At 44.6% G+C, this 25210-nt stretch overlaps 1 protein-coding gene across 1 annotated transcript in view; it reads left to right on the top strand.

The window, feature by feature from the left end:
• Window positions 1-25210, top strand: part of CLIC5 (chloride intracellular channel 5) — an 86756-nt gene that overhangs the window by 26481 nt on the left and 35065 nt on the right. The window contains exon 2 of the mRNA XM_084889849.1: window positions 21892-22001. Within this exon, the coding sequence (XP_084745975.1) occupies window positions 21892-22001 (110 nt within the window). The remainder of the gene's footprint in view (window positions 1-21891; window positions 22002-25210) is intronic.

Genomic DNA, 25210 nt, shown 5'->3' with positions numbered 1-25210 from the left:
GGACTCCCAGACAAGAGATAAAACTGCCAGTCAGTACTAAAAGCTAATCATTGACTTCTTAAATGTCCCTTATTAAAACCACTCATCTATGCAGCCATGCAACCTGAGACCAACGGAGTTGACCCAAGTCTTTATCTCTGTGTGTGAAATCTCCCCCGAGTTGTGGAGCTTATATAAACATAATGTCATAGACTCATCTGGAAAAGTCTTAGAGGTGACCTCATTCAACTCAAGAAAACTGAGTTCCTGGCAAGTGGGTGGAGCTTATTTCAAGTTACCCACAACTGATAGGGTGGGGCTGGGACAAAAGCATGAGCCCTGCACGGTTGTGGTCCTGTGTTTTCTCACGGTTCCAAACTGCTGGTTGTACAGCCACCACATCTCATATCAAAGCTGTCCCCTAAAACCAGGCTTCCTCACATTTCACATTTCTCACATTAGCTCTGCCATCTCCCAGGGTCCTCAGGCCAAAACCTCAGAGTCATCCTTGTCTGCTCTCTGTATTCCATCGGACACTGGCCTTGGTTCAGAGTGGTCCCTGGGCTGGTGCCCACCAGAGCTGAAGAATGATGGGGAAACACTGTTTTCCTGACCCCCACAGAGTCCACAGTCAGGGGAGTCTTCATTGCATCTCATCTGAGAATCCATTGCTTACACAGAAGGAACGTTATGCACATGGTGGCCTTTGCCAAACATTGAGTAAGATGTACCCACTGCTTCAGCTTCATAAGTCTCCGAGAAATGAGATCACTTTTGCAAATGCTTAGGAGCTACATTTTATAAAAATTATTATTATTTTGTTAAAAATCTCACTTAGTTGTGCTCCCCTATTGAGTTTCTAAAAAGGTCATAGGTTTAGAAATTTCAGAAATTATAGAGGATGAGAAGGTTCTACTTGTCTAATAAGTATAAGCTTTTAATAGGAAATGGCAATAAAATAGAAAATGAAAATAAGGACTCTAACAACCTGTGACAAGGAACCACATAGCTTTTGAGACTGTGCTTCAAATAGGATTTTGAGCTTCTTGGAAGGCATCAAAATAAAAAGAAAAACCACAACTAGTTATAGAATTTCTGAGAGCAGATGAAGCCATCTGATTTCTTGGAGGAAATAAAATTCCCTCCCAACAAATTACTTTGAAAAATAATGTTGTTTTCTTGGAGGAAATAAAATTCCCTTCCAACAAATTACTTTGAAAAAATAATGTTGTTTGCTTTCTATTTATGAAAGTATTTTATGCTCTTTGTAGAAAATTTGGAATAGCTAAGTATAAAGAATATCATCCCTAATCCACCTTCCTCTGATAACTACTGATCACGTTTTCCTTTCTTTTTCGGTCTTTTGTGCTTTTTTTTTTTTTTTTTTTTTTTTTAAATAAAATCATATAGCCTACACATTTTACAGTGTTTTAGTCACATTTTAGAATTAGCTTTCCTTAACATTAACTACGTTTTTCCATGGGGCACTGGGTTCTAAGGCCATTTCTCACCAGATGTTTTATGTGGAGTATGCGGGGGACATTGAGGACTGTAAGGAGCAACGTTATCAACTTTTTAAAATTAGCAAACGCAGTAGAAAACTTGGTATGATGTCTTTTTTGTGTGTGTGGTAAAAACTGAGGCCAGGATATTTAAAATGTAACTTAGCGAGGGTGGTTCCTACAGGTGCTGACCTTACGTGGTAGGAGTATTTAACTACTGGAAGTCCAATAGGATCCAAGACAAGACGGAAGCCCGGAAGGGCAGATGGCATCACATACCCTTGGTGGACCTTCCCTAAATGTCATTTTCAGGGAAAGAGGGGACTTTTGATTCAGGCTGCTTTGAGGTTTTACATTATTAAGGAATCTCTTCAGGTGGTAGTTGGGTCTCTAAGGTACTAAATAATACTTCAGTGAATTGGGAAAGATTGTGACTTGCTTAGAGGGTCTCTCTTGCATTCAAGGGGTCACTTTGGACTGAAAAAATGGGAGGATGTGTCCCCTCCTTTGACTCTTCAATTACATCTTCAGCCAGCACTTTGCGTTTTTCCTGCATCTTCACCACACTGTGAGGTCTGAAGGAATGTTCCTATCCTAAATTTATAAATAAGGACACCAAGGCTCAGAGGACGGAAGTGCCATGTCCAAGGTCTTATTCTAGTGAAGGATGGAACTATGGCTAGACTTTATGGTCCATCCCACTTGGCTGTGTGCTTTGCTCAGCCCCTGGTGGTGGCTCTTTGGAGAGCTGACCCAGCCCCCTCATTGTTCTCCATCCCTGGCACCCAGAGCCCAGCTTCTCAAAGTGTGGTTCCTATGCCGGAAGTGTCTCCTGCGAACTTGTTAGAAATATAAACTCTCGAGCTTTCCCCCAGAACCACAGTTTGAACAAGCTTTCCCGATGGCCCTGAGGCATGCTAACATTTAAGAACCCCAGTTCTAGACATTCTCAATAAATATGGTTTAATGAAAGCCCTAAAATTCCCATAGACTTTCACGAACATATTTACAATATTTAAGAACTCCCATTTATGCCTTTATTTAAAAACTTCCAATGACTTTTCAGGAACCACCCCTTTTGCACTAACCCCCAGTCAGAGAGGGGAATATTGTATCACACAGTGACAAGGAGGCCAACACGGTGCTCCTATCTGTGGGAAGCAGGGAGAGAAAACAAGGCACCACAGGGATAGACAATGCTGACCGGCATGTGACATCAGATAGAAGATAGTAGTATAAGTAATGCTTATTTTGTATCACAAACTATCCTTAAATGCTTTATATGAACTACCTCATTTAACTCTGACCACTACTCTATGAGGGATGTAATACTACATTGCATTCCCACTTTACAGATGAACAAACCAAGGCCAGGAAACTTGCCCAAGATTACAAAGCTAGGAAGTGATAAAGTCCAGTAGATTGCACAGTGCAGGAGCTTACCTGCGGTTGCATTTTGCCTTTTCATGGTCTTCATTAGTGCCACAGCAAGGCACAGGGGAAGATGCTGGTGGAGACTTGCTGGATAGCTCTTGCACCTAGAACAGGACCAAGCAACTGGCTGATGACTAATATTTGTCGGTGAATGAGTGGAATGAACTATCCATAAAATAATTCTAATAGAAATGATTAGAAAAGGTTTGCCAGGAGGGTGGGGCCTGAGTTGGTATTTGAAAACAGAGCCAGGAAAATGCAACCCAGAAGAAAGGGCACAGACAACGTACAAATAGAGCAAGTGGAACTCTGACAGAAGTGGTGGGTAAGACGTTCACTGGGAGGTGTGGGGAGGCAAAGGGGAAGTCCTTAAAGGGGAACAGTGAGGAAACTGGGAAGAGAGAGTGAGAGCTCTGGGAGGCAGCGCAAGTGGTTGGATTTTATCCTGTTATCAGTGAAAGGTCATTGGAGGGTTCTGAGTAGGAGCTCCAAAAAGTAAAGAAATAATTTAGGGTGTTCCATTATTATTATTATTTATTATTATTACTATTATTATTATTTATTGAATATACTGGGGTGTCATTAGTTAATAAAATTATACAGTTTTCAGGTGTACAATTCTATAACACATCATCAATATACTGGCTTTCTTGTTTTTCCACACTTTCTGTGCAGGCTTTTTATAAAGTGGGGGCTGCAGACAGGTAGCCTTCCAAACCACGGCACTGCTCAGAGTGGCACCCTCAGAAAGCCCCATTCACTAACCACAACACACCAGTTTTCTATAACTTAACCTCTCAGGTGAGCGTCCAACATCTGACTGGTCCCCCAGATGAAGAGGCAAGGGAATTCAGGGGGTAGAGAGTGAGGCCTGCATTAGGATGGATACTTCAACAATTCCAGGCTCTGCTGGCTCCTAACGGACAAGCCACATCATGGAATTTCAATAAATAATTTACCCCAGCTCCGGTTTCCGCTCAGTGTTCACTTTCAGCAGGAGGCTGCCATTCTTATTGGCAAGCCGGCCCCTCCTCCGCACGAGGTACGGAAATTTAGCTGAGATTCGCTGATGTTTTTAGAATGCAGTGGGGCCAGATTACCACGTGCAAGGGTAGAGATTTTTTTTCCGAGTAGGAGTACTGTGCAATCCAGATGTGCATAGATATACCTTTTAAAACAAAAAAGAAGAACTGGACATCACTGACCTAAGGCATAGGCTATGAAGGCATTTGCATTGTTGCTATTTGAGGCCTTTGTCTTCCAAAGGCAGGAAGACCAGCCTTCTCAGTAAGTCAGGGGTTGGGCCTGAGGATCTAGATTTTTACCAAGCTCCTAGGGGAGGCTGATGCTCCAACTTGAGTAACAAGGCTATAGCAGGGAAACTGTTCCTTTCAGGGCCATTGCTGGGAATTCTGGGGGAGAGATAGAAAGCACTTCATGGGACTGGGTTGACGGGTGGGCTTATGTTCATTTTCCTAAAAGGACTGTGAAGCTGTAGGCAGGGGTCTTCAAACTACGGCCCGCGGGCCACATGCGGCCCGCAGAGGAGTCTGATCCGGCCCGCCAGGTTTTTTGGGCAGTGAGCGCAGCCGAGGTGTTACAGTAGGAATTAGTAGTTCATATAGTTCGGCCCTCCAGCTCTCTGAGGGACCGTGATCTGGCCCCCACTTTAAAAAGTTTGAGGACCCCTGCTGTAGGGCGTGGTATTCTAGCTATAATTCCAGTCTACGGATGCACAGGGACTGGGGTGGGGCTGTAGTGTTATTGTGCCTTCTCCTCCAAGAGCACATGCCCACAAGTTAACCTCACTTGATCTCACAGAGAACTCGTAAACAGGTGAACAGATGCTGTTATTCCCAGTTACAGATGAGGGAGAGAGCTTTGATGCCAATTCAAGCCATCTTCCCCCCCACCCCCAACCCCCTACCTGGATGAAAAGATTGAAAGAAGAAATGCCTTGCTCAAAACCAGTGTATAATCTTATACTCCCCTTATACAATTTTGTCTTCAAGGCCTTGTTTCTCTCCAGCCCCACATTAGGTGTCTGAGGCTATGGTCTTGGCCTGCAGGCTACATTTTAAACAATGAGAATGAATATACCTGAACCTGAACTATATCACTGGGCTGAAAGGAGAAAAATAAAACAGGGTCTATTTTATGACTTGGTAGAAAGAGACCCTCTTAAAAAAAAGTGTGGTAAGAGCAAATTGGGAGAACACAGGGGGAAATGGTGCTTCTCATTTTAGTTTTGCCCATTTCATTGACCTTTTTAGCAGCCTTGTGCTCTTTGTGTGCAGAAATAAGGTTTGCATTTTATTTTATTATTTTTTTTATTTTATTATTTAAAAAATATATTTTATTGATCCTTTTACAGAGAGGAAGGGAGCGAGATAGAGAGCTAGAAATGTCGATGAGAGAGAAACATCGACCAGCTGCCTCTTGCACACCCCCTACCGGGGATGTGCTCGCAACCAAGTACATGCCCCTGACTGGAATCGAACCTGGGACCTCTCAGTCCGCAGACCGACTCTCCACCACTGAGCCAAACCAGTTTCGGCAAGGTTTGCATTTTAAATCAAGCACCTCATCGCCAAATTACACTGCCTTCTTTCTCAGGGATCCTAGTGGAGACCACAGAATTTTCTACATCATGCTTCCAGCAGCCTCTTCCAATAGTTGGGGGATGAAGCCAGTTGAATAGGCTTTGTCACTCTTGAGCCTCCATCAAAAGATAATTTGGAGGTGTTGATCCTCAACATTAGATAAGATCTAGAAGTCTATCTGCTATTGAAGGCCACTGCTTAGCATCATCTAGTCTAAACATAGCCCAACAATAGCAGGCTTCCTTCCTTAGATAGAGTTTGCAAGTAACTGGAAGTTATTGTGATTGGCTTGTCCTGGCTGACAATGGTAGAAATAGTTTGCCTGGGTTTTGGGTGTGGAGGACACAGTCATAGTACAATTTTTAACAAACAGGTGCAAATATTCTACCTGGTACTTTTAAACTAAAAGAAGATACAAAGGTCAATGGGGGGGGGGGGGGATGGAAAGGAGACACATGTAGTACTTTAAACAAACAATAAAGAATTAAACAAACAAACAAAAATACAAATGCTATGCTTTGATGAATATCCACAGTGACACAAACTTCTATTCCAAGCATTCTCTGTTGAGCTAGAAACACTTCTTATCTTCTGATAGACCAAGGGGCAGACTTGAGGAGTCCACTCTGTGGAACCCAGTATTAGGATGCAGAAGCGAAAGCAAGGTGTTTTGGTGCCTGTGAACTTGAGTACCCCAGCAGCAGCAAGCCACCTTCTGAGACTTCTAGAAAGGTCTGGTAGAGTAGAACAATTTTTGCACTGGACTTATTTTGGAGTTCGCTTGTTTTGGATTTATTTGGGGTTGGGGGTGGGTAATCTCATATCTTTATAATGGCCACTGCACATTTTTTTTTCTTTCTGAGTCATGACATGGAGAATTTACACTATAGCTCTTCACAAACAAGGGTCATCTCTAACTTCCTCATACATAATGAATAATGCTGAACAAGTGATCAGGGAGAGAACCAGAGAATCCCAAATTCCACATCATCCAGCCATCTCTTCGTTTTCCAAAGGCACAGATGCAGAAGACCACACTGAGGCAAGGATTCCTTCAAGGATGCATTTATCTTACAGAACATCTGGGACTAGCCGGAAGGGTTTCTGACTCACAATGGCCTGGCAGAGAGCAGGGGGTGGGGTTTAACCTGCCTCCTGTTGTAGGACTTCTGAGAGAAAATATGATCAGCTTTGAAACATTTTCCTTTCTGAAAAGAAACAAACTTCACACCAGGTTGTGGCTTCCTGGGTGATGGTGTGGGCTGTTGTGTGTGTGGTAAGTTTATTTTTTTAACGGGAGTACAATAAATAGAACATTTCCCGCTTTAGTCTGCCATTTGGAAAAGCCTTCCATTTCCCTTTTGGGCCTAGGGGGTTACCAAAGACAGATTCCTTTTCAATTACAACTGGGCCTGGGCTCGAACCTATAGTTCAGCTGGGAACAAGCTCAGATTGAGTTTGTTCAAGGCAGAGAAAATAAAGTCAGGTCTCCTTGACACAAAACCTAGTTTCCATGTGTGTGGCTGTGAGGCTGTGTTAGGAAAACTCCTCTAAAGCAGTCACCTGGTGGGAAGAAGGAGTGTGGGAGGAGGGATTTAGCCACACAGCTTCTCCTCTGTGCTCCTGGTGGGTAGGGGAGGGGTGGGGAGGTCTGTGGCTCCTGGTGGGTAGGGGAGGGGTGGGAGGGCTTGGGACTTGGAGTGTGAGCCTGGCTTCTTGTCTTTACCCCGAGTGACTCCTCCACTTTACCGCAGAATAAAGCTTGGTTAGAATCTATACCCTGCAATAATCAGACCTTTTCTCCCTGTGTCTTCAGCATTTTACCCTTTGAGAGAGTAGAATGACAAATAAGCAGGGGCTAATAAGATCATCTATAAAGGTGACTTTTGAAATGATTCAGTTCCCATAGCTTGTCTGATTGTATCTAAACTAGAGGCCTAACGCATGAAATTCCTGCAAGGCTAGGCTTTCCTCCCCTCCCCCCACTCCCCCCCTCCCCCTCAATGCTGGCACCGCTTACATCTGGCACCTGGGACCCGGGCTTCTCCTTTGTCTGGAAAGATGGAAAGATGTTAGGAAGGATGTCCAGTCTAATTAGCACATTATGCTTTTATTATTATAGATTACTTACATTAATGATTTTGACTGAGATTTCATCCATCTTCATTCCACTGCCCACTCCACCCCGCCTATGGTCTGTCTTGGAAAGTCATCTGAACTCTGTACCTCATTGGAAAATGAAAGGGTTGAGTGAACCTGGGTGGGGGTAGGGTAGCTTTGCAAAAGGGATGCTTCTTCAACTGCTTTTCAAGGTAATGTGCTGGGAGCTGGGGCTGCCTAGCTCACGAAGTCTCCATTCAGGCATTGGAATTCTTAGATGCAAATAAAAGAGTGATATTCACCTTCTCCCCGCCACATTTTAGGCATACTTTAGTGTTCTTCAAGATCATCTGTCCAATTTATGTATTTTATAAATAACAAAACTAAAGCCCAGGAAGGGGGACATTTTTCACCCAAGATCACATGGTTCTTTGTCCAGGACTAGTTCTGGAACACAGGGCTCCTGACCCTCTGCTTTTTATTCCACTGCCTTTGTTTGCCTCTGGAGCTACCCAGGAAATTCAATTCACCAAATATCCTGCTTCTTCAAACATTCTGGCTAAGGCCTAACTGCACGTTTATAGGAAAACATAACTACCCTATAAAAGGCAAAGTTAAGTATTTCTATAGTCTCCCACCTACAAGTTAATTTTAAAAAAAAAATTTGTTTTTGTTTTTAAGTCTTGCCTTCCAACCAGCCCTGGAGTAATTTTAAATCGAGAGTTTTCAATGGAAATTAAAGCAGCCTCAGGTAAGAGGTGCTGCCCTTTGGCCTAGGCACCCATTGTAGAAGCTCTGTCCTGTGAGTGGCAGAGGTAAGATATGACTGAATCCTACAAAAGGTCTAACTGGTTTCAAGACTCTCAGGAGCTACTGTTGCTCTTCTCCCTATTCCCAGTTCCTCACTCACCTCCTGGCAGCTGTCTGAATGCCTACCACAGGAGCTTCATACCCTCTGCTAACATCTGGTCCATGATCAACATTCAACAATTATCCAGAATCACACTGCAATGAGAATGCTTTCAGAGCTGGCTTTGAGAAATGAGGTAGGGAAGATGCCATGTTGGCCAAATGTGGCTGAGGGTTAGAGACCAGTGGTGATAGGAGTAGCACACATATATGGAGAAGCAGGGGACACAAGAAGATAGGCTTTAGACTGCCTTGTGGCTTTGCCTGTCACTGGACTGGCATCCTCAGGCTGGACGAAGAGAGGAATGGGAGAATTCCTGTGTGGGTTTCTCTGACACAGCTGGAAGGACAAGACCACACACCGCACATCATATAATCAGGTCTCCAGACCCGGGCATATATGGTTTTTTCTGCTCCCATGTCCTTGCCTGTTACTTTGCTTGAATAAATCATCTTACCCTTCAGGTCTCATCACAGGGATCATTGCTGGCCCCAAACGTTCCCGGAGCTCATAGGAGGGCTCCTTTGTCCTTGATCATTGTTGCACTTCATTTATGACCTGCACATCATCTCTTTACCTTTTGTGCCTCTGTGTGGGCCAGCTTCTCAAGGAGACAGACCTGTCTCATTCATCGCTGCACTCACAGGCTTGGCCCTGAGCAAGTCCTCAGTGAAGATGTTTGTCCCGCTGCATGGACCTATCCTACCCAAATGGCCGATGACCACACATGGTTGCAGGTGGAGCTAAAGCCTCCTAGTGTTCCCACGGTCAGGAAGCTGAACCTAGGACTTACAGGGGTCACATTGTAGAAAAGCAAAGTTTCTTTCCTAGGCTGAAGGGCAGTGCCTAGGGAGAGAGAATGTGATTGAGCATATGACCATATGGGCTGTGGGTGTGGATTTCTGGATCTCGGCACATTGCCCTCTGTCCCCATCAGGGAAGTCCTATGTTTCCATTGTTGTTTGTGGTTGTGTTGCATTGAGATTCTCCACACATCTTTGTCCAAAACATGCTCTCCATTTCCTGGGTGACTCAAACTGCAGCACGATTTTTAGGGTCCATATTAGGACTGATGATGGGGAGGAACAGCAGTAGAAGTGGGCAGCGATAAAAGGAGGCCCAAGATCTGAAGGAATTTCCAGGACAGATAGGAAAATAGGGACAAAAAGAGCAAAGAGGACACTACAGACATCTCCTGAGACTGTGTTTGGAGTGGGCTCAGGGAGCATTTCTGTTAGTTTTCTTTTTAACACACTCCTTGGAAGATTCTAGTGTACATCCCAAGTGTGAGCAACATCTGGTCAGAGGTGGCTAGGCCTGAAAAGACAAACATCTTTTAATTAAATCAAAATATGCTAGAGTGGGGCCTGGGCATAGCATTTTAAAATGAGCATTAGACTAGATTTTTCAAGCTTGATACAATACTTTGTTGACATCTTACAAAATACTTATTTTGCACAGTTTTCCAGAGGGTCCTGGTTTAAGTCACCCTATCTGACTCAGGTGTGATTTTAGTGCCATAAGCTTTTAATCTGTCATAATTGGGAGGTTTGGATAGATGAGAGATTACTGGGCTTAGGTGAGAGGGAGGAGGACTCGTTTGTGATTTCTCTAAAGTTTTTTTTATCAACTTGTGATAGTAAGATACTATATTCAAACTCAAAATTCCAGCAATCAGAGTGAAGGGCAGAATGAGGATCAACTGAGGACTCTCCACTATCACAAAATCCCAAACTCCAACCTTTGTGGAAGAAGCTGAGCTCAATGTCAAGATGCCCCTTGTTCAAAGATTGTATGCAGGTTCATTCCACGAATGTAAGAGAAATGAATTCATAATCAAAAGCTGGAACTAATTTTTATAGCATCTTAAATAACAAATAAAAATATGGCAAGGGAAGAAAGACAATGTTTTGACAGTGACCTCATTAAGGCATGCTTCCTGCATCAGGACTGGTGTTCTCCGGGGGAGGCTTCAGTGAGCGTCTTCAAATTAAACCCATGTGGGAAGGCAATCTGTTTACACGAGGCTGTAGATGTGTATTGCTCTTTGGTTTCCTGTGCTTTGGTGCATTTCTGAGGTGGAAGAATCCCAGCTTTCAACTTTCCTGATCCTAGAATGAGAATCATAACAATGCCTAAAAAGTAGCATGACGGTTCTGTAAATATCTGTAGCAAAGGTTCCTGAGTGTGGTGAAAACACAAAGACTCTCAAAGGCTTCAACAGAAAATCACCAGGAATCTGTCACAAAACCTGACTCCTCAGCTTCACTCACTGATCTCCCTTGAGTTCCATTCTGTCTTGTCTTTGGACCCTGAATCACTTGTAAGCCATATTTGGCTGGAGAATGTAGCTCACATAGGAGCTCAACGGTCTCTCAGAGAACAGACGTGCACATTGCTGTCCCCCTTCATGGTCAACAAGAGACTGCACTAGTTTAGGAAGGCTCTTCTCCAACCAATGGACAGTGGCCACAGTTCTTCCTGTGTTTGCTTTCTCTGTTGAATGTGTTGCTCCACACACAAAACATTGAACACCGAGGCATTATTGAGTCTTTGTGCCATCAAAGAGAGCTCTGCTGACTATTTACTAAGGCCTAGCATTTCACAAACAGGGGTGTTTTAATTAGCCCTTTCAAAACGTTTGCCATCTGTTGCCATATGACAATAGCTCTAGATTTATAAAGCAAATTTGTTATACATATTATCATTCAGTTGTAAAATTACCCTGCATGGTAGAGATTTCAACCCCCAATTTGAATATAAGGAGCCTGAGGTTCAGAGTGTGTGTGTTATCTGCTGGGTAAGAAACCACACTGAAACTTAGTGGCTTTAAACAATGACAACATTTATTTTGCTCACAAACCTGAAGTTTGGCCAAATCTTGGTGTGGATGAGTGATTTTATTTCACCAGGCGTCATTTGGGACAGCTCAAAGGCTGAACACTGGAATCATCTGAAATCTCGCTCATTCGCATACCTGGTGGTTGATGCCACCTGTCAGCTGAGTGTTAGCTGAGACTGTCGGCCAGAGCACCACTGAATGCCTCTTTATATGCTTGGGCTTCCTGACAACAGGTTGTTGGGGTCCCAGGGCAAGCATCTCAAAGAAGAGAGAAAAAATCAGGCATAAACTGAACCACCTTTTATGCCCTGGCCTCAGAAGTCACACATCGGGACATTCTACTCTGCTAGATCCCGAAAGTAATTGGAAGAGACTCATGTTAGAAGAGGGTGTTAAGTAGAAGCAAGACTGACAGAGGTTTAAAAGAGACCCATTCACTTATTCAAATAATTTGGGCATAAGTGAATAGGGAAAAAGCCACATCGGAGCAGAAAGAGGGGGCAGGGAGAAGGGGCACTGGTGTTGGAAAGGGCAACTCTTTCTCAGAAGGGAGAAACACAGAGCAAATTTATGTAAAGTTCAAGGCTGTCTTAGACAGTGAAACTGAGTAGCCATCTGGATATGGGGCCTACAGTTCCTCTGGAGGTGGTCCTATATAATAAATTGACCCTCATGCCCTCACACAAAATGGCCGCCCCCATGTGGTCAAAGATGGCCAACACAAGATGACCTATAGGGGAAGGTAGTTGTGGGCATCAGACCAGCAGGGAAAGGCAGTTAGAGGCGACCAGGCCAGCAGAGGAGGGTAGTTGGGGGAACCAGTCCTGCAGGGGAGGGCAGTTGGGGGCAATTGGGCCTGCAGGGGAGCAGTTAGGCATTGGTCAGGTGGCAGGGGAGTGGTTAGGGGTGATTAGGCTGGCAAGTAGGTGAGCGGTTGGGAGCCAGCAGTCCTGGATTGTGAGAGGGATGCAGTTGGACATGCCCTGAGGGGTCCCAGATTGGAGAGGGTGCAGGTTGGGTTGAGGGACACTCCCCTCCCCCAGTGCACTAATTTCATGCACCGGGCCTCTAGTATTTACATAACCATATTTGATTGTTTATGAAACCATTTGGCAAGTTAAGGTGGTGTTGACAGATACTGGATGATGGGCTACCTGTCTTGGGTCATATTTTTAAATTCACCTGGTGTGATGTTTTGTGTGTCAACTTGGCTGGCGCCCAGATATATTTGGTGGACCATAATTCTAGATATTTCTGTGGTGGTGCTTTTTGGATAAGATTAACATTTAACATTTAAATTAGTGGACTTGGAGTAAAGCAGGTTATCCTCCATAATGTGTATGGATGTCATCTATTCAGTTAAAGGACAGAGAGAGAGAGAGAGAGAGAGAGAGAGAGAGAGAGAGAGAGAGAGAGAGAGAGAGAGAAAGAAAGGAAAGGAAAGGAAAGGAAAGGAAAGGAAGGAAGGAAGGAAGGAAGGAAGGAAGGAAGGAAGGAAGGGAAAAATAAAGACAAACATACATACACACATTCTGATGGTTCTATTTCTCTGGAGAACCCTGACCAGAACACCTGGGATTCTTCATACTATATTGCTCAGGTAGCCATTGGCCCAGAGCTGAGTTAGCCTTTATAGTCCACTTTACATAAATGCTGAGAATCTCTGAAGCCTCAAATGGATACTTGTTTGTTACCTGACTGCTTATTGAATGAAAAATCGCTGAGTAAGGCCCCAGTGAGTTAAGCCTTTTGAAATGCTGAGAAAAATAATGCATTTCTCTAAGTGTAGAACTCCCTATCTTCAAGTGGACTACAGACCCCAAATCATATCCCTACTAATGAAGCTTATCAATCACATTATTAGGCGGACAGATGATTTAGTATTAAAAATGATTATTAGGAATACTATCTGACTTACACTAAGGAGAAAAAGTGGGCAGCTCTTTGTTTTACAAAGAAAAATTCTCCACATGATAACAATCAACTTAGGGCTATATAGATGAGTTATTTTATATCCAAAGAAAGTCCTCACCGGGACCGGTTTGGCTCAATGGATAGAGCGTCAGCTTGGGGACTGAAGGGTCCCAGGTTCGATTCCGGTCAAGGGCATGTACCTTGGTTGTGGGCATATCCCCGGTGGGGTGTGTGCAAGAGGCAGCTGATCGATGACTCTCTCTCGTCGATGTTTCTAACTCTCTATTTCTCTCCCTTCCTCTCTGTATAAAATCAATAAAATATATTAAAAAAAAAAAGAAAGTCCTCTCCTGTGGCCTTTGTCACTTTGACACTCTTTTCTGTAAGGTAACAGCTAGCCTAGCAGAGTGGAAAACTAGGAGTCAGGAATCAGGAATCATGTCCCTGATTTGGCCACGGGACCAGGCTGGGCAGCCACTCGCAAGTAGTCAGAACCTTCTGGGCTTATTTCCTTACCAGTAAAAAGAAAGAGCTAGACCATATCACCCCTGATGTCAGCACCAGCCCCACTGTTGTAGAATGTTTATCTGGAAACAGAATATAATGTTTAATCTCTTTGTGTGACAGGGTTCATGGAATAAACAAAAAGTTGAAATGTGTCATAAATGGTGACTTAATTAGCTTTCTGTGGAAAAATGACATTTCTTTCTTCTACTACCTCATTCAGGTTTTAGCTTTGCCAGATTTTAAAGGAATCAAACAAGGAGCCAAAAATTCTTGCATTTTGAAATACAGACATTAAAACCTCTCTAGTAGTTTGGTTCAATCAGGAGAGAGAAATCACACAGTAATTCACATAGAATTTAAACATAAAAAAGCATTAACCATGGTAAAAGCACAACCATAACATATAGAAAACTCTGTATGGTATCTCAGAGATGAAGGCGAGTGGCCAAGTTAAGGACGAACTCAGTGGAGAAGGAATGGTCAGCCCAGCAGAAAGCATAGAAGTGCATTGGTTTGGCTAGGCCAGAGCTACTGAAGTTGCTGGGCAAGCAAAGGCCCCTCCAGAGATCAGGTGGAGAGCAGATGATCAGCAGTGGTGGCACAGGTGTGCAGTGGGTCCAGGTGTGCAGTGGATCCAGGTGTACGGTGGGATCCAGGTATCAATGGGAATGGGAGGCCTGCAGGCCACACAGGGATTGCAGAGGACATGGCAGATCTGTGTGGATACAGGGGCCATCAGCAGGCTGTGTGCAGGCTGCATGGGGTTCTGGCGCTGCGTCAAGAGGGGTGCAGGGAGGTTCACCAGCCAAGGCTGCAAGGTGCTAGAGGGCTCCCATTCCACCTGTGCAGAGGCAGGCTTTCCTGGCTGTCCTCACGCACTGCAGACCCCAGCGCACACTGGAGATAGAAGGAGCTCCTCTTTCTCCTGCCCTGACCTCTGAGGAAGCGCCTTCAAGCTCACTCAGCAGCGCTGGAATGAATTCTCCCCTGTTCTCACAGAGCTTCTACTGAAGGTGCATTTGGAGTTGAGAGATAAATTGCTTAGTGACACAGCTGTCAAGCCTAAGTGTCATCTGTCTTCTGGGATCTTTATTATTTTCCCCTCTTCTATGTTGGGGTGCCCTCAAGAGGCTTTTGGACAATTATCAGCTTCCCCTCACTGTCTGGGGACAAAGTTCCATGTACCTGGTGTGTTCATGGGATGTCTCAAACCAACAGTTCTCAAATGGCCTGGCTGGTGTGGCTCAGCAGTTGAACACTGACACAGGAAGTAAGGGTCAGCAGTTCGATTCCTGGTCAGGCACATGCCTGGGGCTTTATCCCCAGTAGAGGGCATGCAGGAGGCAGTCAATCAGTGATGTTCCTCTCTAATCGATGTTTCTATCTCTCTAACCTTCTCCCTTCCTCTTTCTCTGAAAAGCAATAAAAACTTTTTTTTTTTTTTTTTTTTTTTAAAGAAAAACAGTTCTCAAATGTTCTTCATGGACTCTTAGGGTCCCTGAGAGCCTCTTGGGCATTCTGGGAGGTCACAACTACTTTCAGAGTAATATCATTTTTCTCTGGGGTTGACATTTTGTGGGCAAAATCACTGGTGCTTTAGCCCAAATTGAGGCAGTGGTATAAATGGTTCTAGGAGCCATGCATGCACAGAAAAAGAAGAGCCTGTCTCATTTATGAACGTCCTTGCCGAAGCAGTGAAAAGTATATGACATGGTTAAACCTCAGCCATGGAGGACATGTCTCTTAAACCTCCGGCTGACGAAGTGGGAAGTGCACAGGCAGCTCCTGGGATGCGTCCTGGAGAACAGCAGCTGTCCAAGGAAAAGCACCGGTGGGACTGAGCTGTGAGCTGAACCAGCCGCTCCTTTCACAGAACAGGTTTTACTTGAAAGAGACACCGGCAGACAAGCTGTGGGTTTTCAGACCTGGTATTTGACAGGTATTTCCTGCAAGGTCAGCAAAGTGAGCTTGTAATTTCAAGGATAACAACTGATTTATTGCCAATGATAAAATACAAGCTTTTAAGAGAACATTAGAATATTGGAAACCATGTCTCCGCCACTATGAGCTTGGCAGCTTCTTACTTAACCTTTTCTGCTGGGCTCGGCTGTGATGTTACTGAATGAGGTGCTTTGATTTTGCATAATGAACTGCATCAGCACTTGGAAGATCTGCATAACCCAGCGAAACACTATTTTCCAAGTGATGAATTCGTGAGGTTACAGAATCATCCTGGGTAAAAAGATCCATTCAAAATTTAAGACAGATGAATTGATTTTAGTGGAATAGAATACTTTAATTGATAGAGTTTCAAATTCCATCTATCACCTAACCTTTAAGAAACTACTATTGTTGCCCTGGCCAGTGTGGCTCAGTTGGTTGGGCATCATCCCCTGCTCCAAGGCACATGCCCAAGTTGCAGGCTCGAGTCCTGGTAGGAGGCGTGCCATTTGATGTTGCACTCTTACATCCATGTTTCTCTCATCTCCCTTCCTCTCTCTTTAAAAATTAATAAACTATTCTTAAAAAAGAAGGAAACTACCATTGTTAAGTTTCAGTATGATATTAAAGAAAAATACCCACAACTATCTGAAAAGTCTATTAAGTTACTCCCCCCTTTCCCAGCTATGTCTCTGTAAAGCCAAAACTTAATCATATGTATATATCAACCAATTTATTTACATTACTACATTAAAAAAAAGTTTCTTTATATTAAAACATGTTATCTATCTATCTATAAAAGCCTAAGCAACTGTTATGACTGGAGGCTATGACATGCACTGACCACTAGGGGACAGATGCTCTCCCACAGTCAAACACCCTAGGCTGGCCAACTTCCTGCAGTCCCTTCCCTGGCTGGCCGGCCCCAATGGCCCTGATTGCCAGCCAGGCCCCAATGGCCCCCACCTGTGCATGAATTCGTGCACCAGGCCTCTAGTGTTATATGTTTATTGTTATAATATTTGAATGAATAAGTAAGAAAATATTTAAAATATTTTTGGCTTTCATTTAAAATATAAGAGATATTGATAGCTATAACCAACATAAACAAAAGATCTTTGGGATCCTCAACAATCTTTAAAGGTACATAAAGATTCTGAGACCAAAATGTTTGAGAACTGCTGTCTAAATAAATCTCCATTAGCCACTTGAATTCACAAAATTGCAGGAAGTTATGAGTGCAATGACTGAGGCCAAGAGAGGAGATGACTGGCCTAATCAGGGTCACACAGTGAATTGGAGGCAGGGTGGGTATAGAGCCATGGTCTTCTGCTTGTTTCTCAGGACACTCTTCAGAGTGCAAAAATCAGCATTTTGAGATAGTCAGGCCATAAAGAAGGAGTGATGTCACCCTCCCCTCAACAGGCATCCACTCTAACAGGCATTGAGTATCAACTAAGTCTCTGGCAGCTTGTTGTTGCTAAAATCAAAGTAAATAAGACATGGTCCATGTTTTGGGGGTAGATGAGCTTGATAGGGACTTTGCAGGTTGATAGGAAAGACTACATGAAAGACATATAATGACTTTGCCAGCATATAACATATAGTGTATAATCATACAACCTATGAAATTACATTATGCTATTATTATCATTTGATATTATTTATATCAAATGATAAAATAGAGGCCGGGTGCATGAATTCGTGAATTGGTATGGTCCTTAGACCTGGCCTGAGATCAGTGGCATCTTCCCCGGCTGCCCAGATCCACCCTCCACCACCACCCACCCCAGTTCCCCACTCGCCATTGTGTGATCAGAGCCTGATGGCTGGGGGAAAGGACCAAGAAGCTGACCGTTCCCACCTGCTTACCGGTCCTGCCCCCACTGTAGGTTGCCATCTGTATGTGGGGTGACTGGTGGGGTGGGGGCCTTGGCCTGGAGCCACCCATGTCCCCTGCCACCCATCCCCAGTTCCCCACTTGCCATTAGGCAATTGGAGCCTGCTGGCTGGGGAAAGGGTTCGAGAGATGGTCAGTGCACCTCATAGTGATGGTGGAGCGGTCATTCTTGTCATTCCGCAGTTAGAGTCAATTTGCATATTACTCTTTTATTATATTGGATATAGAAGCCTAAACAACCATTCGACTGTTTGACCAGTAGCTATGACACACACTGACCGCCAGGGGCAGATTATCAACACACAGGCATGGAAACATGGAACAGAAGGAAGTGGGAAGGAGAGAAGGGGGGCAGAGATTAACCAAAGATCTCATATGCATACTAGAGGCCCAGTGCATGAATTTGTGCATTGGTTGAGTTCCTTGGCCTGGCCTGCAGAGATCGGGCCAAAACTGGCCTGGTGCATGAATCCATGTATACTGTATGATATTTTATAAGTTTTATTCAACGTACAATATATAATATAGTGTAACATAATATGTAATACTAGAGGCTGGATGCATGAAATTTGGGCAAGGGCTTTGGCCCTGGCCCCCGCCCATTGCTGCCGCAGCCAGGGGGAGGGGCCTCTGCCTTGGCCCCCGCCTGCTGTGGCTTTGTCCAGAAGGAAGGACATCCAGTCTAATTAGCATATTACCCTTTATTATTATAGATAATATAGTATAACATAGAGTAACTGACAGTCAATACATTTACTCTAGGTTATAGGAAGTACTTTGGGGGTGTAGCTGGCTGGCAATTGTGAGCATGTCCACTAGGCCCATGGCAAAGCAGAATTGTGAACTTGAGAACTTTCCATTAGCTGTGCACTGTCCTGCTTGCATTAGTTTCCTGTGGCTGCCATAACCAATGTCCATAAACTGTGTAGCTTATAATAACAGAAATGTATTCTCTTGGCGTTCTGAAGCCTGGAAGTTTGAAATCAAGGTGTCAGAAGGGCCATGTTTTCTCCAACCTCTCCAGGAAGAATCTTGTCTTTCTTAACTTCTGCACTTTCTGGCAATCCTTGGGGTTCCTTGGTCTGTAGAAGCATCACTCCAATCTCTGTCTCTGTCTTCTTATATGGACACCAGTTATATTTAGGGCCTACCCTAACTCAGTGTGACTTCATTTTAACTTGATTTCACCTGCAAAGACCCTATTTCCAAATACAGTCACACTCACAGGCTCTGGGTGGACATGAGTTTGGAGAGGGGCATTATTCAACCTACACACCGCTTTGTTCCTGCCTCCAGCCCCAGTGCTCAGAGCCTGTTTGGACCAAAGTCTGCTTGGGTTTTTTCCCTCACACTTTTTAATGTTTTAAATGGTTGCCACAAGCTCACCCCATTTAACTCATGGATTTAACAAATGATTCATTCAGGCCCCAGGACTGATGAATTTATGAAGGAGGAAAAGAAAAAGCTGAACAACTCAACAGTGAAAAAAAGGAGGCCCTTGCTGGGTCGATCAGTTGATTGGAGCATATTCCCCTACATCAAAACATGGTGGGATTGATTTCCAGTCAGGTCAGGACACATACCTAGGTTTCAGGTTTGATCCTAGTCAGGGGGAGTATAGGAGGCAACCAATAGCTGTTTCTTTTTCACATCGATGTTTCTCAGAAAAAAAAAAAAAAATCTTATCTAATAAAACCCTAATATGCAAATCGACCGAAGGGTGGAAAGACTGGTTGCTATGATGCCCATTGACCACCAAGGAGCAGACACTCAATGCAGGAGCTGCTCCCTGATGGTCAGTGCACTCCCACAGGGGGAGTGCTGCTCAGCCAGAAGCCCTGAGCTGGGCTCATGGCTGGCGTGTGCATTGACCACCAGTGTCTAGCCCCTGGTGGTCAATGGGCATCATAGCAACCAGTCATTCCACCGTTTGGTCGATTTGCATATTCGGGTTTTATTAGATAGGATTGGTTTTTGGAGAGAGAGTGAATTGGTGGTGGTGGGAGCCTCTCCTGCCTAGGGGGGAGCGGGCCTAAGCTGTCAGTTGGACATCCCCTGAGGGCTCCTGGACTGCGAGATGGTGCAGGCATTGGGTTTTCCCTCACACTTTTTAGGGATTTGAACAGACATTTCTCCAAAGAAGACAAAATGGCCAGCAGGTATATGAATGGTTCTCTCTGTGCCTCAGTGTCCACATTTGTAAAAAGGTGATAATATCCCACTTCTCATGAATTAGCAATAGATGTAAAGCCCTTAGAACAATGCCTGGCAATATAGAAATGAGTTATTATTACTATCATTATGTAATTTTTGTCCAGCTAATAATAATTCTAGTATTTTACTAGTTCCTCCTTTAATTTTTTTTTTATCACTCTCTTATCACCAGAGGTAAAACAGAGGCTAGTTTGTGAATGTGTCTTTTGTTGTTTTATTTTTTAATTCTTCAGTTGTTCCTTACATTGGAACCAGCCCTGGGGAAAGTGCCTTTGTTATGATGTCTTAAAGGACCAAGTACCAGGTACCTGCTGAGTGAGGACTCTGACATCACAAACTCAAGTTAGCTCCAAGCTATTGTTAGCGTAATAGTTGCCTGTCTCCAGTAGCTTTATCTGTAACTTTAGCTCTGCTGGCAAGCACACCAATGCCCTCCCATCTTTCAAATTTTATATAATGGAGCCCAGGGCATCTCGACTACGCAGTGGTGGGTCTGTTTCCAGCATCGGGGAAAAGTGAGAACTGAATAGGGATGGGGCTCTTGGTGTAGTTAAGAGAGAGGTAAAATAACTGTAATTTCATAGCAATTACCTACAACCAACACTGGCAAAAGTGCCAGTTTTCCATTATAAACCCGAACCTCTGCTGGGAGTGATTTACAAGACAGAAATAGGCACACAATTAGGCTCTTGGTACGCAAGGCCTCACTCCTCCATACTAAGGCCTCAGCAAAGCAAACCTCAGGGGGGAAATAATGTGTTGAGCTTTGAGAATGCATTGCTTTACTCCCCCCCCCCCCAAAAAAAAAAAAATCTTAGTGAGTCCCTATTTCAATATGTTGGATTATTTGCAGCTTTGCTACCGTAGTTGGTCTGGGGGCCTCCCCGCTCGGGCCTCCCTGTCAGAGGAGCCGGGTGCCTGGGTCCCCAGATGAGGCCACGGTGTCCAGGGGAGCCAGCAGCAAACCAGGGAGAGTGGGTGACTTCTCCCTCTACGTACCAAGGCTGGGGACAATAAACCACTCTGGGGAAGTAAATTACATAGAGATCAGTTCTCCAGCCTTTCTGTGTGTGTGTGTGTGTGTGTGTGTGTGTGTGTTTGCTGAGATGAATTCTTATAAAATTCATGTCCCTGCAACCCACTCAGAAGTAAAGATAGACTTGCCTTTCAGACATTACAAAAGCAAAAACATAAAACACGCTGTTTTGAGGAGGGTTCCAAGAAGGGGAGGTGTGATGAGCAGAGCATGCCAGTGCCCAGTAATGCTATCTGCTATTGTCATATTCCTGTTCCTGTCTATCCCCTGCCCAGCCCACAAGGCCATGCGATTCCTCTGAACCCCCTGTATAATTTCCTCCAGTGTCTTGCACATAATCGATAGTCAATATGTATTTGTTCGGTGAAAGGATACTTTAAAATGAATGGTTTATTGACACTGATGGTCCAGTACTAGTCAGAACTAAGTGTATTGATTAAAGTCTTGAGTCTGCTGACTAGTGAGATACAGGGAGATAGGGCTGAGGTCTGAGGTGTTTGTACACATGGCACCCTCATGGAGCAAGGCCCAAAGGGTTATGTACAGAGGAACATATTTAGGTCAGGAAGAGTCAAAGAAAAGCATTTCTCATTGTTAGAACTGTCCTCCAAATGGGCTGCTTTGAGAGATAAATTACTGGTTGATTAGTGGGGATAGCCAAGCACAGACTCGATGATTACTTGGGGTGCAGCAGTTGGTGGCCCAATATCATTGGTGTTAGATGATGTGATATTGAAGTTCTTTTCCCCCCTCAGAATCTAGGGTTCTATGGTTTCAGAAAGCTGTGACTACATAATCACCATACTGGAGACTCAAATTCTGTCTAGCCCCCACCCTATGCCACGCATTGCCCTGCAGAGACGCTAGGAAGACAAGGGCGAATACCTTCAGGGGTTGGGTTGGGGCAGGGTTTAGTCAGTTATCTTCAGACCATTGTTTGGGAGTTAGGATCCTCTGCTCCTTCTTGTTGATATGCATGCACAGCTCAGGACTCTGCTCTTTTTCCTAGGCCGGGATCGATGGGGAAAGCATCGGCAACTGTCCCTTCTCTCAGCGCCTCTTTATGATCCTCTGGCTGAAAGGAGTCGTGTTCAATGTCACCACGGTGGACCTGAAAAGGTAAACGGTGCTATGTTAATGAGGAACGTGTTTAGCTGCAGACAGAGAACCTCCCACGAGGGAGGGAAAAGCCTGCCCATGGTTCCCGGCAGCCCCCTCGGCCAGGTCCCTAGTGACAAGAGGCTGCAAAAGCCAGTGTCTCGCTTGGGGCTGAGCGCTTCAATGCCCAGATTAGGAGAGTTCAGTGAGCAAGGAAGAAGGAGGGAATGGGTGGAGGGTACCCAGCTGAGAATGCCTGGCACAGAGATGGGCATGGCATCTTAAAATCCAGGAGTCAGCCATTCCCATAGTCCTGGGAAACCTAGCAGGGCTTCAGGGGCCAGAGTCTGAGTTTCCAGAAGTTGGGATCCAGCTCATTTCTCCTGCTCCATCCCATCCTTAGGGGTCTTAGTGAGAGAGCTCTGGGTTACCCACAGGATGGAAAGTTATTAGTGTTCCTTTTTTAAATGCTTCATAAAAATACCAGGCATTGTTCACTATCAGGAGCCACATTATTATTTTTTTTTTAAATTACCGTTTATTCACTGTTATTTTGTATTAACTCACCCTCTTTTCAATCTTTTCTATTTTTTCTCGGCCGCCTATCTTTTTAAGTGTGGCATTGCTGGGAGCTCACTCCCTGAATGTTTTATCATATGCCTGACTTCCTTCCCTGTGAGCTCAGCATCTTCACTCAGTCACTTTTATGCAGATTGTTCTGTATCTAGAACCTGCTATCTTCTGGTTATGTCACCTGTGTTTTCAATGATCACTTCAAACTCGTTCTGTAGAGAATTCTCTGTCCATTTCCTTTGAGTTGGGCTCCCCTCCTGAATTCCTTTCTCCCATTTTCTAAGCTGAAGCATTTCCAGCTCCCTTCTCCTGCCACCTTCATTGTCCGTCAGGGACTCTGCCACTGGGCCATCTCTTACTCCAAGCTCTCTTGTTCATTCTCACAGCCCACGCCTGGTTCAGGACCCACTGCTGCCAGCTGCATTGTTTTCTCTTCAAACTGGTCTTCCTTTTTCTGGATCCTTCCAGGTGTCTGTCAGTCTGTCTGTCTGTTTCTCTCTCTCTTCCCCTCCCCTTTATTAAGGTTATTCTCTCTAAAATGATGCTCTGATCACATGGCTCCCTCTGCTCAGGACACCTCTGACACCTCCCAGCGCCTGCGGAGTAACTCCTCTGCAGCCTTCCTTTGCCTTTGTCTTTTCCTTGGTTCCTAACATTCTCTCCACGCTTCTCTCTGACTTGCGGTTGCCGTCCGGTTGGACGGCCTTCTGCTGCCCTGTCCTCGCCAGCCTCCAGCACCTGGCAGATGCTCCCTGCCTCCCAGAGGCTGGCCCATCTTCCTGAAAGGACAGGTTGTCCCAGTGCCCCCTGCAGTGTGGCCCTCCCTCGGGAAACCACCCCTCCCCACTCTCTGCTCTCAGGCACATCTGTCACTCAGCCTCCTCCAAACTCCCCAACATGTGTTATCCCTGTTGCCTAGTGTCCTCATTTGGCATTTCACCTACTGTGGTATCTACAGGCCCAGCACTTTACAACTAGTGAGCGCTTTTTCATAAAAGTATCACACAGCAGATGCCCTTGTGAAGGCCTGACTTGTTCATTTTATACAAGAAAACTGAGAGGGACACATCTCAATGACTTTCTCAAGTGCCATCTTGAACTGGAGGGCCTGCTCCCAGACCCGCTCTCCCTGGCTCAAATGCCATTGTCTTCACAGCATACCATTTGTCCTCCAAATGAGAACTTAAGTCCCTCAGGAAGAGGCTGGAGTCATGTTTTGTTTTCTTATATCAGTCATAGCCGCTGATTTAGACACCAGCCAATATCTGTCAAATAAATGAGCGTACATCTGCGGTGAAGTTACTGTCTGTGACAACTAAAGGGAGTAGCTTTCTTCAGTGGAATGGAGGAGGCCTCTGGATTACCACCCATAAACATGGATTGTGTGTTACCTGGAGCTCAGAATGGCAGAGGGAGCCACCCTGCATTCCTCACGTGCTTGTGCTGTTCCTTCACATCTGTTATCACATCTGAGCCTGCCAACACCTGTGCGGGAGGACAGCAAATATCATAACTCCTGTTTTACAGATAAGCAAACTTTCTCACTGCCAAAGGAAAGAAAAAGATAAAGAGGAGGAAGAGAGGGAGGAGGGGAGGGAGGAGGAGAGAAAGGGAGAAAAAATATATATATAGTTAAGGAACTTTTTAAATGTATGATATAATACACTACAAGAAGTTTAGCAATTTCCAAAACTGATTTATTTTCCTGGCACCAGCATTTATTGGCTGAGTGACCTTGGACAAGTTACTTTCATGAGCCTCGGTTTCCTCGTCTGCCTTGCTTAGGGTCACTGTGAGGAGTCAGTGAGCAGCCGTGTGAAGCATCTGCTCACGGTGCTGGGCCTGCTCAGAGCAAGAGCTCTGCACGTGTTGGCTGTTCTTAGCATCAGCCCTGCCTCAGGGAGATGCAGCTCAGTCAGGGGAAGAAGCTAGTATACTTGGTAACCCGTGAATTAGACCTGGCAATGTGTATGTAAATGCCAAGTATATAATTTCAACCATAAATGCTGAAGAGGACCAGAGAGAGCACCACAGCTGACCAGCATCCACTGGCAACGCCCAGCGGAGCCTCAGCTGTGGGCGATGCTTCCCAGGATGCCTGACTCCAGAGGCCACTGTTCTCTCCAGTCACAGGCGGGAGGGGGGAAAGCAAAAAAAAAAAAAAAAAATAAAAAAAAAAAAAATATATATATATATCTATATATCTATATATCTATATATCTATATATATATATATAAAATAAATAAAAATCTCTGAATCTTTAAGCTAGAGAGGTAATTGCTAAAAAATAAAATTGGTATGGATTTCCCCTCCCAGCTGAGAACCCAAGCATTGTAGCTCTAAAAACAGGAGGAGGAGGTAAAGAATGTTCTTACATTGTCTGAAATGAGGGACGCGTGTACAAAGCAAACAAAGGGACTGATTAGATTAATCAGTAAATTAGATTTTAAAAGTACTTGCAGTCTCAGTCCTCTGAGGAGCTCCGAGTGCTGAGTGCAGCTGGGCAGAGTGTGTTTGGGGGGCGATGTGGGAGCCCCACGGTAATTGAAATTCCTCTCTTCCCCTCCCAGACTGATTAGGCCTGGAATTTGCAGCATTACAGATTCCTCCTCTCCTGCTGTTTACTTCTCTTCAGTTTCCTCATCTGCTGTTTTCC

This window comes from Pipistrellus hanaki (genome assembly GCF_964339955.1).
Source record: "Pipistrellus hanaki genome assembly, chromosome: 7".
NCBI classification, from domain to species: domain Eukaryota; kingdom Metazoa; phylum Chordata; class Mammalia; order Chiroptera; family Vespertilionidae; genus Pipistrellus; species Pipistrellus hanaki.
This window is presented reverse-complemented; position numbering and strand designations above follow the sequence as displayed.